The sequence below is a fragment of the Rhinatrema bivittatum genome, chromosome 5 (assembly GCF_901001135.1).
Source record: "Rhinatrema bivittatum chromosome 5, aRhiBiv1.1, whole genome shotgun sequence".
In the NCBI taxonomy this organism is placed as follows: Eukaryota; Metazoa; Chordata; class Amphibia; order Gymnophiona; family Rhinatrematidae; genus Rhinatrema; species Rhinatrema bivittatum.
Window position 1 is genome coordinate 215,470,211 of NC_042619.1, and position 18,284 is coordinate 215,488,494.

Consider the following 18,284-nt stretch of genomic DNA (forward strand, 5'->3'; position numbering starts at 1 on the left):
TGGAGAAATGGTGCAATCTAACCCTTTCCTGGTTGGGTCGCACTGTGACGATTAAGAAGAATTTTCTGCCCTGGTTGCTCTATTTGTTCCAATCTCTGCCTATTGCCATCACTAATAATATACTGAAGAGTTGGCAAAAATGGTTTTCAGCTTTATTTGGAAAAGGCAGCCTCCCAGGGCCAGTAGACTTATCCTGTATCAAACTAAGATAGAGGGTGGCTTGGGGATCCCCCAACCTCTTATGGTACTTTGTAGCTGCCCAGTTGAGACCTTTGATTTTATGGCATCATGTAGAAGATGCTAAACATTGGGCAATAATAGAGCAATCACAAATGCCTGAGATGCCTCTAGCTGCCACCCCATGGCAAGCTAGAAAGACATGGAGGGCTTGTCCTCAAATGCTTCCAACCAGTTGACATACCTTGAGACTATGGGAGAAGTGGAAGGCGAAACTAGTGGGTCTCAAACCATGCTACCACCTTATTCATCTTTTCCATAACAGCAACTTTCCACCTAGCAATTCTGCACACTCCTTTGCAGTATGGAAATCGAGGTATTGACCGCTTTGAGCATATTTGGGAGGGCGATCATATACTATTCTTTGAATCTTTATACTTGACACATCAATTGCCTACCTCAGAGTTCTTAGCATACCAACAGGTATCATTTCTGTAAGAGCAATAAAATAGGAGATAGTTTGAATGTGGCAAATCTCTGTTTGAGAGCTTCTGCTCTGCCCCTCTTAATTTTAAGGGGCTTATCTCAAAAGTTTATAAATTGTCGAATGTGAGATTTAAGATTATTCCAACTCACATTCGTGCTTGGGAGTAGGGACCTTTCTAGAGAGATCTCCTCTGACGAGTGGCTGAATGTTTACGAACAGATAGGTAAATCCTCTCTCTCATCCTTGTTGGTTAAAAATAGCTATAAGCTGCTTTAAGATGGTATTTATCTCCCGATAGAAAATGTCACCCAAGTTCGAGGGGATGTGTTGTTGGAGGAGTTGTAAAACCTTAGGTACCTTTGCACATATATGGTGGACAGGAGAGTGTATATCCTCCTTGTGGAAACAGATCAAAGACACGCTCTCCAATATATTATCCAATCCAGAGCATGTACAGATGGAGTTTGCGCTTTTAAATAATTCAAGATCTGGCAATCTAACTTACACTCTATTACACAGGCGTGCATAGCAGCTAGGCTCGAGATTGCCAAAGATTGGAAGCAGGCCTCCATCCCAACGATGGCAAGTGTTTTAATTAGACTTCATAATGTCTGTACTATGAATAAACTAACAGCAGAAAAGCATCACAGCTTGCAACGCTTTCATTCTGTTTTGGACACCCTATTGTAATTGGTGCAAATCACATGATGGGCACCTGTGACATGATCGATAGATACATCTTGGGAGTCTATTTTACCTTGTTCTTAGGAAGCATGGAACGAGGGATGCTTATGTTTTCTTGATGGTTGGACAGTGGAGTGCCTCAGGGATCTGTACTTGGACTGGTGCTTTTCAATATATTTATAATTGATCAGGAAAGGAATACAACGAGTTAGGTTATCAAATTTGCGGATGATACAAAATTATTCAGAGTAGTTAAATCACAAGAGGATTGTGATACATTACAGGAGGACCTTGCAAGACTGGAAGAATGGGCATCCAAATGGCAGATGAAATTTAATGTGGACTAGTGCAAGGTGGTGCATATAGGAAAAAATAACCCTTGCTGTAGTTACATGATGTTATGTTCCATATTAGGAGCTACCACACAGGGAAAAGATCTAGTCATCATAGGAGATAATACTTTGAAATCGTCGGCCCAGTGTGCTGCAGCAGTCAAAAAAGCAAACAATGTTAGGAATTATTAGGAAGGGAATGGTTAATAAAATGGAAAATGTCATAATGCCTCTGTATCGCTCCATGGTGAGACCGCACCTTGAATACTGTGTACAATTCTGGTCACCGCATCTCAAAAAAGATATAGTTGCGATGGAAAAGGTACAGAGAAGGGCAACCAAAATGATAAAGGGGATGGAAAAGCTCCCCTATGAGGAAAGGCTGAAGAGGTTAGGGCTGTTCAGCTTGGAGAAGAGACGGCTGAGGGGGGATATGATAGAGGTCTTTAAAATCATGAGAGGTCTTGAACGAGTAAATGTGAATCGGTTATTTACACTTTCGGATAATAGAAGGACTAGGGGGCACTCCATGAAGTTAGCAAATAGCACATTTAAGACTAATCAGAGAAAATTCTTTGTCACTCAATGCACAATTAAGCTCTGGAATTTGTTGCCAGAGGATGTGGTTAGTGCAGTTAATGTAGCTGGGTTCAAAAAAGGTTTGGATAAGTTCTTGGAGGAGAAGTCCATTAACAGCTATTAATCAAGTTGACTTAGGGAATAGGCCACTGCTATTAACTGCATCAGTAGCTTGGGATCTTCTTAGTGTTTTGGTAACTGCCAGGTTCTTGTGGTCTGGTTTGGCCTCTGTTGGAAACAGGATGCTGGGCTTGATGGACCCTTGGTCTGACCCAGCATGGCAATTTCTTATGTTCAGTTTCCAGGCTTGCCTCATTCCCTTCTCTTCTCTCCCACCTTCCCTCTATCCTCTCTCTGCAAAGAGAGACTCTTCTAATACCTGACCGTGCTGCCTGTAATATCTTTGGATATAAAACATTTATAACCACCCAAAACTGCTTTTACTCAAAGTAACATGTTGAGGTCCCATAATATATCAAGCAGTAAGCATTTCCAGAAGACAATACAGTAACATCAGCACAATGAAAATGGCTAGTATGCCTACCATAAATAGGGCTCTCCATAGACAGCAGAATGAATTTTTTTTTTAAGTGTTTTTATATACCGATAACTGTATGCACATCGTATAGTTTACATAGAACGTGTAACAATGACATGGGGGTGATGTCATCCAATGTCGCTCAACAGACCCATCTCTTTAGCTCAAACTATTGAGCATGTGTGGGAGTTCCCCCCATCCATGCTAGCTCAAGAGCCCCTCAGTCGATTATAGTACTTAAGGTCTAAGTTAGTCAATTCTCCAGGGAAGCAGACAGGCATTAAGCATAGCCAATTCATCCTGCTGCCTACAGAGAGCCCCATTTACAGTAGGCAAACTTGCTTTTTCCATTGACAAGTAGGGCTGAATTAGCAAGGACAGGTGGGGAGTCAAGCTGAGGATGGCATTCCAGAGCACTTACTGAAAAAGCAATCCTGAACCCCCATGGAGAGTGGATTACAGAGATCAAGCAGTGCACAACTGTTTGCGCAAAGTTATTGTCGCTTCTGTAGAGACTGTCTAGACAGTAATGGGACATGAAGGTGTGAACAGATAACCAAGTTGCAGCTTTGCAGATATCTTCAATGGACACAGCTCTTTGGTGAGCCACCGAGGAAGCCATGGCTCTTACTTGAGCTTGACAGAGTCTGTGATCAGAACCAGATCATAAAGGGCCTTGTACTAATTATGAGGAGAATTTATCACAAATCTGAAATATTTCTAATGGAATTGATAGATAGGTATGTCAGCATATGCATTTTTCAGATCCAGGGCACATATCTGAATGGAAAGCGGGATGGTGTGGAGAGAGCTCATTTTGAACTTCTCCCATAACAGGTTCTTGCTCAGCCTTCATAAATCAAGGATAGTTCTCAATCTCTCTCGATTTCTTGGGAATAAGGAAATAACAGTAGAACCTCTTGCCACAGGTTCCATTGTGGCTAGCTGAAAAAAAAAGACTTCATCTCGAGATGGGCCTGGGTCGAGCGAGTCGGATCCAGACTAAAAGCCTGACATTGATGCAGCACTGGAGGACAGGAGAAACACAAACAGTAACTAGATTCCACAATTTTGAGGACCTAACAAGTCCTTGGTGATTTTCTTCCAGGAACAAATGTATACTTCCCCCTACCAGAGAGGTCATAGTCTGAGGGTTGAGCCTCATCAAAAAGCTATACACCCAGGTTTAAGATGGGTCTGTTGTGACATCTCTGGCTGGTACATTTCCTGCAGATATCTGTGTGCTGGAAGCTGTTGAGGTTGTGCAGGTTGTGCACAGCAATGCTGAAATTGGCAGAAGAGGTGTCACTTGAAGTATTATTTAAAAAAGCCTAGAGGAAGATGATTCCTTGGCTCCCGTCAACAGGGATTGAATGGCAGTATATTGCTCCTTGATCTGGTTACTGTTTTCCTGACCTTGTTCCCAAAATAGTCCCAATTATATTGGATGTCACCAGCCTGATTAAGAATTTCAAAGGCACTCTTTGTACAATGCAACTATTAAGAAGGGCATTAGCACTAAATACAAGAGACTGAGATCGCTCCCAACATATCCTGACTTACAAATGAGGCTTATTCTTGTCAAGCTACGCGCAAAACAAACCCATTTGGAGACACTGGCCCTGAGAGCAACAGGTAATCTATGACTTCAATTTAAGGACAACTTGAGAGGTTGCAGGACTGTGAGCAGCTGGTCTGCCAGCGTATTTCTAACACCCAACGTCACCTGGAGGTAAGAGCACTACTGACGCCCTAGACCAGAGACCGTAAGGTTCTCTGCAGAAGGCATTAGTCTGTGCCTCCTTGCTTTTTATAGAAAATATGGCCACCTGACTGTCCACCTGGATCAAGACTCTCTTCTCAGAGTAGACGGGAGAAAGCTTTCAACACATATCGGATGGCCCGCAGTTCTGAGTTTATCCACCACTGCAGAAAGATCCCTATCATAGGAATCACAAATATCTTAGTAGAGAATAGTTGAAATCGATTCCAATGATCCTGGAGGGCCCACTGAAGATTTCGCATTTGAAGGCAAGTCAGAGGAACTACATGTACTGCTGCCATCATATAGCCCTACAGGACAAGGACTGGCCTTGCTGCCTTATAGCCCTGATGCACAACTGACCTCACAAGGCCCAAAGCCCCAGCCCTCTTCCCTCTGGACTGGCAGGATGGCTCTCTCCTGAAGAGAGTTCATCCAGGCTCCTATGAAGTGAATCCTCTGGGATGGGATTAAACAGGACTTTGGAGATGATGAATCCCTGGGACTGAAGAAATTTAATTGTTGTGCTCCGGATCTAGGCGGCAATAGCAGAAAAACAGGGTCCATGATAGACATAAGGCGCCCACATCCACAGGCCTTTAACCTGCTTCCCAAAGACTTCTTTGCAACATAGTACCATAATAAATGTCAGTAGAAAAAGACCTAAGTGGTCCGCCCAGGAAGCTTTTTTTTTTTCTTAAGTTAACTGTCTCTCTGTGCAGGTTACCCTAGTCAACACAGGTTACAGTTTACTTCGTCTCCATCATTTAATAGTTAGAAATCCTCTATGCTTATCCCATGCCATGTTGAATTACATTACCATCCTTGTCCTCAAGGATGGTAATGTAATTCAAGGGTGGTGGATGCATGGAATGCCTTCTGGGAGGGCATTCCATGCATCCACCACCCTTTTCGTGAAGAAATACTTCCCGACATTGGTCCTGACTCAATTCCCTTTAAGCTTCATATTGTGATCCCTTGTTCTACAGTTTTCTTTCCATCAAAAAAAGGTTTGACTCCTGTGCATTATTAATAGCTTTCAAGTATTTAAGAGTCTGCTTCATATCACCCCTCTCTCCTCTCCTCCACTGTATACATGTTTAGGTCCTTCAATCTAATCTCATAACTTTTGGTGCAAGCCCCACACCATTTTGGTTGCCTCTCTCTGGACTGCTTCCATCCTGTCTCTATACTTCTCCAGAACTGAACACAGTATTCCAGATAAGGCCTCACCAACTACCTTTACAGGGGGCATTATTTTTTCCTGCTGGCTATGCCTCTGTATACAGTCTAGAATCCCTCTGGCCTTAACCATCGCCTTGTCACATTGCTTCACTGTCTTCAGATCTTCAGACTCTTTCCCAGTCTGTGCACATCAGGTTTTTGCCTATCACGTACATCACTTTGAATTTCTGCACTCACATGCATGATTGTGCTTCTTGGCTATGAATCCCTATTGCCAAATCTTCAACCATTCCAAGTTTTCTTGGATCGCTTTTCATTTTCTCTACTCCTTCAGGTGAGTCCACTTTGTTGCAGACCTTAGCGTCGCCCGCAAAAAATACAAACTTTTCCTAATCCTTCTACAATATCACTCACAAAGACACTGAACAAAATTGGTCCCAAGATCGATCCCTGAGGCACTCCACTTATCACTCTTTCCTTCTCTGAGTAGGTTCCATTTAAGACTACTTGATGTCATCTATCCGTCAACCAATTTCTGATCCATTCCACCACCATGGGACCCATTTCCAAGTTTTCATTGTGTTTATGAGCCTCCCATGTGGAACCTTATCAAAAGCTTTACTGAAATCCAGATAAATCACATCAAGTGCTCTTCCTTCTTCTAATTCTCTAGCCACCCAATCAAAAAGACACAGATTTATCTAACAATCTAGATCTGTCCGGCATGATTCGTTTTCCCTATTTTTTTTTAAAGTTTTTTTTTTTTGGCAGAACTAAAGTTCTTTTGAGGGGCTGCTGAGACAACAGTAAAAAAAAACCAACACATTACAAATTCAAGAAAAAATAATGAAACACCAAAAATAAAAGATAGATTGGGAATCTAATCTAAGCTGAGGGGCTCATGAGAGATCAATGTCAGCACCAATGGATGACATCACCCACTAATTATAGCTAATTTAATCCTGTTTGTCAACTGAGAAAAATTACATTCATGGTTAGTTTTGAGTTTAAAAACAAAGTAACTGTGAACATAATTTTTTTTCATTAAAAAAAAAAGTGTCAAGGAACGGGTATACAAGTATATGTACCTGACACTGACCATGCTGTTACAGTTTTCTATCAGAAATTAAATAGAAGACTCACTTTTGGTGATCGTGGATCTGGGGGTCGGGCATGAAGTTCATCTTCTGCCAGTTGCACTCCCGCAGGAACGGTCTCTGATGGGCGAGTACCATTGTAGATATGAAATTTGCAATGAGGATTTAAGGCCATAGCAAGAAGCTCAAGAAGAGGAAACCAATCTTGGGAAAGCTTGGCCACACACAGCTCCACCAGTCGGTGAGTGTTGTTAATTATACACCTCTGTTTAGAAGGGATTCAAGGCTGTGTTCAGAAACTGGTACATAATTACAAGAAATAAAACTTTCAATCTTTATGAATGATATCAGTTACCCCAAAAGATCAATAACTTTTCTCTTAATGGTGAAACTACTCTGTCCACCCAATTACAAACCTTATGGCACAAAATGAAAAACTACTGTTTAGAAGAATGCACTGTGTGAAAATAGCAGTTAAATCAGTGTTTGACAAGTTTATATTTTCAGAAAAGTATCTTCCTTTATCCATTTTGAAACTTATTTCACCAAGCTCTGCAATACCAATCATTGTGAATCCCAGTCTGATTGTCCTCCCCTTTTCATCATTTCTTGAATCACCTTGGGCAAGTCATACATTTCTCAGAGTCCAGCCTGACTGAAAGCTATTTTGTGGCAGGGATATTAAACCTGGTGAATACCTTGTACAGCATCTACATTGGTGCTCTATGTGCATACATATTATGCACAGGTTTTGTGTAGGTCTAGTCCAAAATTCAAATAGGAATTTAAGTGTGGTATCCTCACCAGCAGCAGGAGACAACTGGTTTGAGTTTTTAATTATGTCTCTTGAATGGAGATTTCTGGTGTTTAACCTATTGATGTTTTAACAGTGCTGTGCAATGATGAAAGCCGCCTTGATTGCTGTACAGGACGAATGGCATATTAATACTAAGTATAATACATTTTCCATTCTTAGAGTCATTCTACCAATGCTACTAACATCATGGGACATGTAGGAGGATCATGTTCTGCATGAAAATTACTATTAACACCACAAACCTATACTTACATGAATCTCAAACTTCCAGCCACTAACTGCCTCATCCGTAAGGATCTTTGTAAAAGATATTGTTAGTCCATCCCGAAAAAATCTCTGGCATGCTTCACTTTTAATATCAAGGCCTATATAAGAAACAATAATTTATTTTATTTATGAATATTTGATATTCTGCCTCTTCCAAATCAGTCTTAAGGTGAATTATAATCTATTTTAAATTCAATTCCAATTATAATACTATTACCATAGTTTACAATCCATATATTAACAAACCTGAAGGAAATAAACAGATAAGTTAAGTCCCTTTGTTCCTCTAATCTTCAGTCAATTTCAGGAAAAGCTGACTACAAAGAAACATTTAGACTATATTAACATTCTTACCAAATTAGATTTCAATATCAAATTTCTAATTTATAAGAGAAATTCTCTATGACTATAGTTAAAACATCAAGATGAATATTTAAAATTATAATCCTACACAAAAGTTAGTTTAGTGCTGTTTCAAGTGGGCCCAAACAATGAGCACTTTACTACATGTATTAAGAAATCTTACATTCTGTTTAAATTAACATTCTATATTTTAATATTTAACATTGTACCATATAGTAGTCTGTTTCTCCTAAGACACCATCATCACCTTTTCATTATGATCACATTTGAGATATCTGATAGTGATGTCAGAACCCAAAATACAAATTGTTGCTTGAAATGTTTGTATTTTTAAAATAAGCCAACACTGCAATTTAAGGAGGGATACACAACTTCAGATTAAATTCCATTGATCTTTTAAAGTGATTTATTTACAGAAAAACCTTGATTTGAAACTTGATTCTATATTCAAGAAAACCCTCTTGATTTGAAACTTGATTCTATATTCAAGAAAACCCTCCAAAGGAAAGAGCACATCCCGAAGAGAAGACACTCAGCTGTGCTGAAAGGGAAAGGGATAAAAGCAACCAACCAATCTGCATTATCTGTAAAGGCTGCTTATCATTGGATTGTCTCCCATCATAGTACAAAGAGTGGGGTTGGGTTTTTTTTTTTGTTTTGTTTTGTTTTACAGTTCTCCACACATTAAAAAATGTACTACTTTAGCAAGTTCTATGAAAATGGTATTGTTTGGCCATGCCTTAGAAATGAAACAGTATTGCATACAAAGATAGAGAGAAAATATCCAATCCAAAGAAATATCAAGCTGCTTCGAGACCAGTATTAGCCTAGGTAAGACTCTTGATCTGCTCCTATGGCTTCTCTATATTAGTCAATTTACTACATAAAGCACACTAATGGCAAATGCAGTATATGATTTTAAGAGAGTCAGCCAGGGTTCCGCAATTTTTCATAACAGAAGAGCCATTTCATGTTTTGTTTTCTTCGACCAAAATATTTTGAGCACCACTGCCCTGTTGAATTGGAGCACACATGTAAATAGTTTCCTCCACTCTAGCAGTGTTTCTTCTCTCTGCCTCTGTTTGTCCTCATTCCCAACACTCAACTCTTACCTCTCCTATCTCTAGCAGTGACTCTGGCATGCTCAATTTCCCCTCCTCCAAGTCTTAGTATTCTCTCTCAATCCCCCCATCCCAACAGTGTCTCTCTCAATCTCTTCTTCATTCATCCCCAACAGAATCTCTCCCACTTTCCTCCACATACTCAGCAGTCACTCTCTTTCTAACCTCCATCCCCAACAGTCTCTCTAAACCCTCATCCCCAGCAGTCAGTCTTTCATTCCACACCCATCCTCGGCAGTCACGCACTTATTCCACCCTACCCTTGGCAGTCACAGTCTCTCATGCTAACCCCCAGCCCTGGCAATCATTCCACCCCAATACCCGGCAATCACACTCTGAATTCCACCCCCAACCCAGTAGTCACTCAAGCTCTCAAACCCTCATCCCAGCAGTCACTCCTGCTTTCAGTCCTTCCTCATCCCCAGCAGTCACACTTTCAGTCCCCATTCTATGTATTCCCTCTCTCGATCCACCCAGCCATGCTCTTTTTTCAATCTCAATTTACCCCCCAGCAGTCTATCTAAACCCTCCCAATGCCCAGTCATGCTATTTTTTAACCCCTCATCTTCAGAAGTCACTCTATTCCCCACATTCTTCGCAGTGTCCCCCAATTCACAGAATTCTCTTAAGTCCCCATCTCCAGCTGTCTCTCAATCTCACTTTTCATCGCAGCAATCACCTCCTCTTGCTCCCCAACCCTAATTCCCAGCAATTACCTTCTCTCACTTCTCCCACCCTCATCCCCAGCAGTACCTTCTCTTGCTTCTCTTAATCTCCCCCCCACCCACACATCATCCCTAGCTGTCAATTTTCTTCTCTCCATCACCCCCATCCCTTTTTTCTTTTTGGCTCATGAAATTGTGCATCAGTACACCTATTACAGAGCCACATTCAGGATTTCAAAGAGCCCCTGAAGTAGGAAATCATAGCGTATAAAAAAAGCATAACGTTAGTGATAAGTTCTACATCTGGAATGAGTCAGATTATGTAGAACAAAACTGCAAGTAGTCTGCAAGTCATTACGATTGCACAATTTTGAAATTGTGAATCTTATGCCTAAGAAAATTTCTTGCAACTTCAAAAAAGGAATTAAGTCAGAAAAAAACCGTGCAAACAAAAATACGCAAAAGGCCTCAAGAATTTTTGTTGAAGTTTTAAATTTAGTACTTTTGGGTAAAAGTTCCAATGTGTTTTTGCTTTGTCCTGGTTGGGCAGCATGGTGGCAAAAACAAACATCGTGCCACGTTGCTGCGATTTGTTTCACTGCAATTTACATCCCTGATAAAATATTTAAAAGTTTTTAGAGAGGGATTTTTAGTTACGTAAGGAGGCGAAGGCCACCGAGTGTTGCCAAGTCCATTTTGAATTAGTCTAAACTGAATGGAGGACTGGGTGCTCTAAAATTAAGAAACACTATTTAGCCTCTCAACTGAAGGCTATTGTGGATTGGCACAGGAACGTGGAAGGCAAGCAATGGGCTAACATTGAGCAAGTAATGCTGGGGGTCAACTCCTATAATGGCTAAGTATGGGTCATGGCCTCCATGTCTCCTTACACTCAATGTTGAAATTGTGGGATACCTGGAAGGAATCCTCTGGTGGGATTTAGAAGTTACTACTTTAGGTCTCCAATATGATTTAATACAGATTTTCTGTGTATGACTGCTAGGCTATGGAAACGTGTTTCACTGCTTTCCAATAAAGATTTTTTTTATTTATAATTTTAACAAATATATTTCAAGAAAAAGCATCTTTATTTTAAAATTAGAGATAGCACAAGGAATTACAATACATAAGAAAATATTCGTAATCTCTCTGTTCCTACTCCAAGTCCTCAATAAGAGGATCCAATACCACAATCTCAGGCAAAATGAATTAAAAAAAAAAAAGGAAGCGACTGCTGTGCAGCAAGCTAACCCATTAATACGGACCTAAATGCTGGCAATTACACTCACTCAGTCAAGATAGGAGAAGAACTAAGAACTGGTACAGCTTTATCTGAAAGAAAAGTAGAGAGCTGGTTTGGCAGGAAAAAAGAATAGGAAAAACCCTGATTCTTAACAATACATTTACAAGGGAATTTAAGCAGAAACATTGCAAGTTTAAAATAAAATAAAAAAAAAAAAACTCATGTTTTTTTTTTTTGTTTAAGTTGTTGCCCACACAATTCCTTCCTTAATTTTTTTCCACTCTTGAAGTTCAGGGAAATTGAAGCAATTGTAAGATTCACTACTTCATGTTTTACAAACTATCTTTTTGTATTTTTACCCTTACTCTTCCTTAAAACTGAAATATCTACAGCACCGGATATAATCCACTTTGAAGTGCCAAAAAGCAGAATATAAATAACTAAAATAAATAAATCTGGATTTAATTATAGAAGAATATCTAAACAATTATCTTCGAATAATGTAATTAAGTAGACTATGAAAAAGAGTAGCCTAGATAGAAGCCAGGGTTCAGATCCCACTGCCGCTCCTTGTGACCTTGGGCAAGTCACTTCACCCTCCATTGACTCAGGTACAAACTCAGATTGTAAGCCCTCTAGGGAGAGGGAAATACCTACAATACCTGAATATAATCTGCTTTGAAGTGTAAAAAAGTGGAATATTAGTAAACGCTTAAACTAAAAGAAAACAAACTATTGCTTAGATAATTAGCAAGATCAAAAATTAGTACAACATTACAACTGTACATTTTCATAGAAAGCAATTCATAAGAACAAAGCTATGACATTCAATCAATACTGATCTAGTCAGGACTGCAATGTCAGATTTATATAATTTTTTGATAAATGTACTAATGATATAGTTATACCTGGGAACTTTTAAGCTCTTCCATCCAGTTCATTGTGGGCCAGTACCTGGAGATTTCCCATATGTCTCTCCCAAGATCAAGCAATTTCAATGAAATCCTACAGTATCCAGGTGAAACCTGGAGAGTTCCCAGTTATGGATATAGTCAACTCACCTTTTTTACTAAGGTCAATAGCAGCTTCTAAAAGAACTTCTAATTCCCCTTTAGGCAAAACTGGAACAACCCAGCGGGGTCTGCAGAAAAATATAGTACAAGTCAATTCAGAAAATGTCAGTTCAATCTATCCCCCAGCTCCGCTCCTCTCAGTTATGCTGTAAACTCCATTTAGAACCTAGTAGCTTAGTAAATAACAACAGAAAAAGACCCAAGTGGTCCATCCAGTCTGCCCAGCAAAATAAATATTTGCATAGAGCCCTTGGTTTGGCAATTTCCTAAGCTACTCAAATGGCTTAATACCTGAAATAACTCATAGCATTTTCCCTCTTGCTGCAAAAAATATATACTTGGGCCACTTCAGAAGATATTTGACTATCCTGCAAAGATTTGTCATTTTCTGAACTTTCAAGGTTTACAGCATAGAGGCCGTAGTTTAGACCAGCGATTCTCAACCGGTGTGTCGCGACACATCAATGTGTCGCGGCTTCCGGTGTCCCACAGCCCCAGTTATACTTCCCTTTACCTTTTTCCTGCCCAGACAGGCCAATGGGAAACCTACCTCTTCCCTTCTTCCTGACCCTGCAGGCCAATCAGAAGCTTCCTCCCTTCTTCCTGCCAGTGGGAGGAGGAAGCCTCTGATTGGCCAGTGGGGCAGGAAGAAGGGGGGCATCTCATAGCCTGGGGGTGGGGTGGTTTGAGGGGGGCTGGGAGGAGTGACAGTGTCCAGGCCCGTGGCAGCAAAGAAGCCCGACCCTGTGGCCGCCACGGGCTGGAAGTGCTGACATTAAACACAGTGGCGAGCCACAAAGAAAAGAGGCCAGCCTTGCCAGGAACCACGATAGAGTAGGGATTCCCCAAAGCGGCAGTGAGTTGTAAGCACGAAGAGGCCGGTTGCTCTGGGGATTCTCTCCCCCCCCCCCCCCATGCAACAGTGAGCGCAGCAGAACCACGTTTAAAGTAAAAGTGGCACTCAGCCATGCTGATTACAGATGGGGCAACTGGAGCTCCCAGCGGCCGTAAAAGCAGGCAGATGGGGAGCCGCGGGAGCCTAGGGATATCCCGACAGCCAGAAGAAAGGCTTGAGTGATGTGGCATATTTTTCTAAAATAAATGTTTGCTGTTTCAGCGCAGCTGAGATGGCAGTGGCAGCACTGGGAAATCTGCCACTGAGAAATTAAAGGGGAACACAGTATTCGGGCTCTAAGCAAAGTGTGTGTGAGAGAGAGAGACTGGGCAGGGAGGTGACTGGGGTTTGTGTGTGAAAGAGAGAGAGACTGGGCAGGGAGGTGACTGGGGTTTGTGTGTGAGAGAGAGAGACTGGGCAGGGAGGTGACTGGGGTTTGTGTGAGAGAGAGAGAGAGAGAGAGACTGGGCAGGGAGGTGACTGGGGTTTGTGAGAGAGAGAGACAGAGAGACTGGGCAGGGAGGTGACTGGGGTTTGTGTGAGAGAGAGAGCTAAGACTAGGCAGGGAGGTGACTGGTGTCTGTGTGTGAGACAGAGACTGGTTGTAGGGTTTAATTGGGGGGGGGGGGGTGTGAGTGAGTGACTTGTGGGCCCTAAAGAAGAGAGCCATGAGGACAGAGCTTCAGCAGCCGCTGCTGCTCCTGGTATGTGCTTTCAAGGGAAAGGAGTAGGAGAGTTGCTGGAGAGGGTAAGTAAAGGTGGCATTTTAAGTTTATTTTTCTTGATTGACTGCCATTTTTAATTATTGAGTATTATGTGATGATGTCTGCTGTTTTGAAATATTTTATTGATATTTGGACAATTTTTAATATTTTTATGAATTTGTTTGACCTTATTCTGTTCATCAGCTGTTTTGAAACATTTATTAATATAGTTTTACAATTATTTGTGTGTGGGGATCTGTAGCAGCTTGGCTTGTTCTGTTTTCCTAATAGGTGTATTAGTGTTTAGGACCTCATTTAATATTTGTAGCGTTGCCTTTCATAGATAGGGTGGATATGTGTTCCATAATGCAGGTATAACTTTGTGCAGATTAGTTTCTGTGCATTATTGCAGATCCTGGGACTGTGTTAGGTGCTATATTTCTCTTTCCATTTCTCCAGGTTTGCACTGCATGCAGAGTGGCTTTTTTTGGGTTTCCATTCCAGTTTGTCTCCATATTTATGTGTGGTCTTTCTGTACTTGGTGAAGGTAGGTTCTGTATGTGTGCCCGAGGTGAGGTATTTTACTAGCATGTAGACAATTGTATCAATCTTATTTGTGTTTTCTCAACAGGATATGCATTAGTGGTAAATTATTAACTTTTCATAAGGAGGGCTATAGTGCCTGGTAGTAAAGGGAGTTTGTTTTGCTTTTTCTGAGATGTCATCAGAACCAGAATATCTTTTTTTTGCATGGTGAGTTCTATGGGTAATGCCCTAGTTCTGCCCTGCATCCATTGTTAGGGGTCAAGGGGGTTCCCGTGGATGTAGAGTGTATGTCCCGTGACGGTCATATGTTCAGTGTGAAACGCATGTGAGAACCATCTGTCAGGTGTGTCCCGGCCGAAAAAAGATTGAGAACCACTGTTTAGACCATCTAACCCTTTCTTTTGGCTATTTTAAAAACAAAAGCACATTTTCAGGCTGATGTAGTACAGTGCACTGGCCTCAGTGCACGGCTCAATGTGCGATTGGACATGCATTTTGGACGCACATTCATAACCCCCGATGCAAAACGAATGCATAGCTAATAGCACTCATCACATGTAAATTCATATTGAGTGCTATTAGCTATTCCCCCGATTTAAAAAAAATTGTGCGCCCAACAAACATTTTTACTCTCCAAAATTAACACCTTCCCCGAGTAGGCGTTAATATTTTCTGTTCCTCCACCTTAATATCATGGCTATATTAAGTCGGAGGAACAGAAAAAGGAGAAAGGTCAAAACACATTTTTTTAAAATGATCTGATCACCTCCAAGGTCTGGCCCAATGGGCCAAGCGGTCCAGGTCGGACCTAGGAGTCCAGTACCTGAATTTGGGACTCAGAGGTCCTTACTATAAAACCGCCCTTGCCAGACTGCAAATCTTTTCCCTCCTGGCCAGGAAGCCCCGCGAGAGACCCTCCCTCTGGCAGGGCTGTTCCTGATTGGTCCTTTTTACTGACATTTGTCATTGAAAGGATCAATCCCCTTTCAAGTCAGCCTCTGAAAGGGGATTGGTCCTTTCACTGACATGTGACAGTGAATGGACCAATAGTCTCCCTCCCTCCATGAGGCCAGTCTTCGAGGGAAGAAGCTTAAGTCAGGTCAGCCGCTGGGCGCCCAGCCATGTCTTCTATGCACCCGATGCCAAGGACGGGGTAGGGATGCACAATTTTCCCTAGCACGTCCTTTTTAGCGCAACAGGTCATTTAAATATGATATCGGGTGCCCAGGAGAGGTGGTTGGGCACGTGTTAGGAAAGCAGGCGCTCAGCATTGAGTGCTCGCTTTCTATGTTCTGATATTGTGGTGGCAGTGCCAGGAAGTTTGCTACTTCTAGATGGTCACACAAGAAATTGCTGATATACCAGGCATCCTGATACAAGTTTTGCCATTCACAGGTTTCCTTGGGAGATGGGTTGGGTCATCGATCCCAAGAAAATATAGGCAGCTAGTGGGTCAGCTTTTACTGGTGGCCAGGTTTACGATAGCCACTTTTTGGAAAACCCGTCATCTGAAGGATTCCATGGTGTTTGAGGGCTCTCAGGGCCCCCACAACTCGGCAGTCAATGGCCTCAAGGGCAAGCAAGCACTCAATGGTGATCCTGGTGCTCGACTTTGTTGAAAGCCACCACGAATGACATCGATGGAAAACACACCCAAAAGTATCTATGGCATTCAATGGCAGCCACGCACCCTGATGGAATTGAGGGCGGCTCTGATGGCATCAAGGGCGGGCATGGGGCTCAATCGCAGTCCTGGTCCCTGACAGTCCAGACCACAACACTCTAGGTCAGTGCCACTACTCCACTGCTTCGAGGCCCATGGTGCTTATTGACACTCAGGTCAATATCATTCCTCCTGTGCATCAAGAGCCCATAGCACATGACAACACCTGCCGACTGCAGCATGGCAGGGCTCCAGCCAGGATAATAGATGGCATGTATGGCACTCGAAGGTGCTAATGGCATCAAGAGTGGTCACATACCTTGATGACATCGAGGATACCCCGGCACCTTGATGGCGTCAAGGGTGACCATGGTGCTCAATGGAATCCTGGTCTCTGTCGCAGTCCTGACATAGATGCATCGGACCAATCAGTGTGGTGGTATGGGTATGCACAGGCAACCATGACTGGGCATGGCACCAAAGGTGCAGCAGCAAAGCTGTTTGCCCAGGCTCTTGTTCACCCTGTCTCACAAGAAGACTGCACTACCATCACTGGCAAGCAGGTGGGCAGGCTACATCATCCAGGGCTCCTATCCATGGAGACTATTTCCTTATTAGAATGTGGGGAGAACGAGCCCCCCCCCCCCCCCCCACCACACACACACAGAAATGGTGCAGTCCTAGATCCCTTCACTGTCTGAGTCTCCATCAATGCTGATCGATCGGTGTAACATGGAACTGGACAGAGCTCAGGCAAGTCACCAAACTCAGTGGTTTACACGGATCACCCACGGACTACATTCTGTCAGTCCTGTCAGCATTAGACAAAGGCACAGAAACAGACAGCACCCAAAGAGAGCACCCAAAAACTAAACTGCAGATGCAATATTTATTAAACAATAGAATTAGACTCTATCAGGCTGCACTGCAACTAAGGCCCGCCCATGCAGTTGAAAGGAAGGGAAAAAATAAAATAAAAAAAAATAAAAACTACCTTAAGGAAAAGAAAAGCAGCTGCAGCTCCAGGAAGAAAAAAAAAGTTGCACAAAACTGAGGACAGAGCAAAGCTGAATACCATGACCACATGGCTCCGAGGGAAACAAAAAAAGACTGAGGGACTCTGCCTAGAGCACAGGGTGATAACTATATAACTTAACGACGGTATAGAAAAGATTTTAAATAAATAAATAGATAGATAAATAAATATAGCTGCACATGCTTAGTAAGGCATGTTTGAAAGCTCTAGAATCTTTGAGATCAAAGTTCCAGGCCGGGCTCTATCCAATGTCACCTATGTGTGAGGACTGCCATCCTGCTTGTCCTCAGAGAAACCTTTGTGACTCCTTTATTAGCATTTTGTACCATTTCTGGCAAGGATCCCCTTTTTGAAGGTTAGTGCCCAAATGAACCCAAAATTCCAAGTGTGTCTTGTACAGGAACCAGTTAAGGTCAAAGATAACATCTTTGCACCCCAACATGGGGCCCACAATGGCTATGACAACTTTCTGCACTCATTCTTAACTTGTATTCAATCAATATTAATATTAGTAAATAATGCCTCATTCAAAATATGCTGTATCTGCTTATTCTTCTGTCCTAATAGTAATACCCTGTTCTTAGAACATTAAACCTCATCTGCACTTTTCCACCATCATACACATCCCTCTGTAAAGTCCTTAAGTCCTGGAGTGTATTTACTGTGTGATACTACTTGGTATCATTTACAAACAAAGCAATAATGCTACTTATTTCAACAAATCACAGACAAAAACCTAACAAATTGCACAGTTCTTTAACACTAACAGAGGTTTGCACTCTTATTTTCTTTACATGGTTCTAAAACTGTTATAAAATGTTTAAAACTTAAGCATAAATATCAGAGATAATAGTATAATAAGATTACAAGGTATACATCATCATATTATGTACTTTTTTCCTTTCCTTTTATTTTAAACCACTTTGTGTATTACTTTGCCAAAATGTACAAATGCCAGGCCAATAAAAATTCCAAAATCTCAACAATCACCAGGGTTCTAGTCATCAAGAAAAGAGCTCCATTCACACTGATCATGAAGTACATGTTTAA

The 18,284-nt window shown here is 41.7% G+C and overlaps 1 protein-coding gene across 1 annotated transcript in view; it reads right to left on the minus strand.

Annotated features, from left to right (window-relative positions):
- Positions 1-18,284, minus strand: part of USP9X (ubiquitin specific peptidase 9 X-linked) — a 723,495-nt gene that overhangs the window by 584,660 nt on the left and 120,551 nt on the right. The window contains 3 exon segments of the mRNA XM_029603145.1: positions 6,888-7,106; positions 7,911-8,023; positions 12,379-12,458. Coding sequence (XP_029459005.1) covers positions 6,888-7,106; positions 7,911-8,023; positions 12,379-12,458 — 412 coding nt within the window.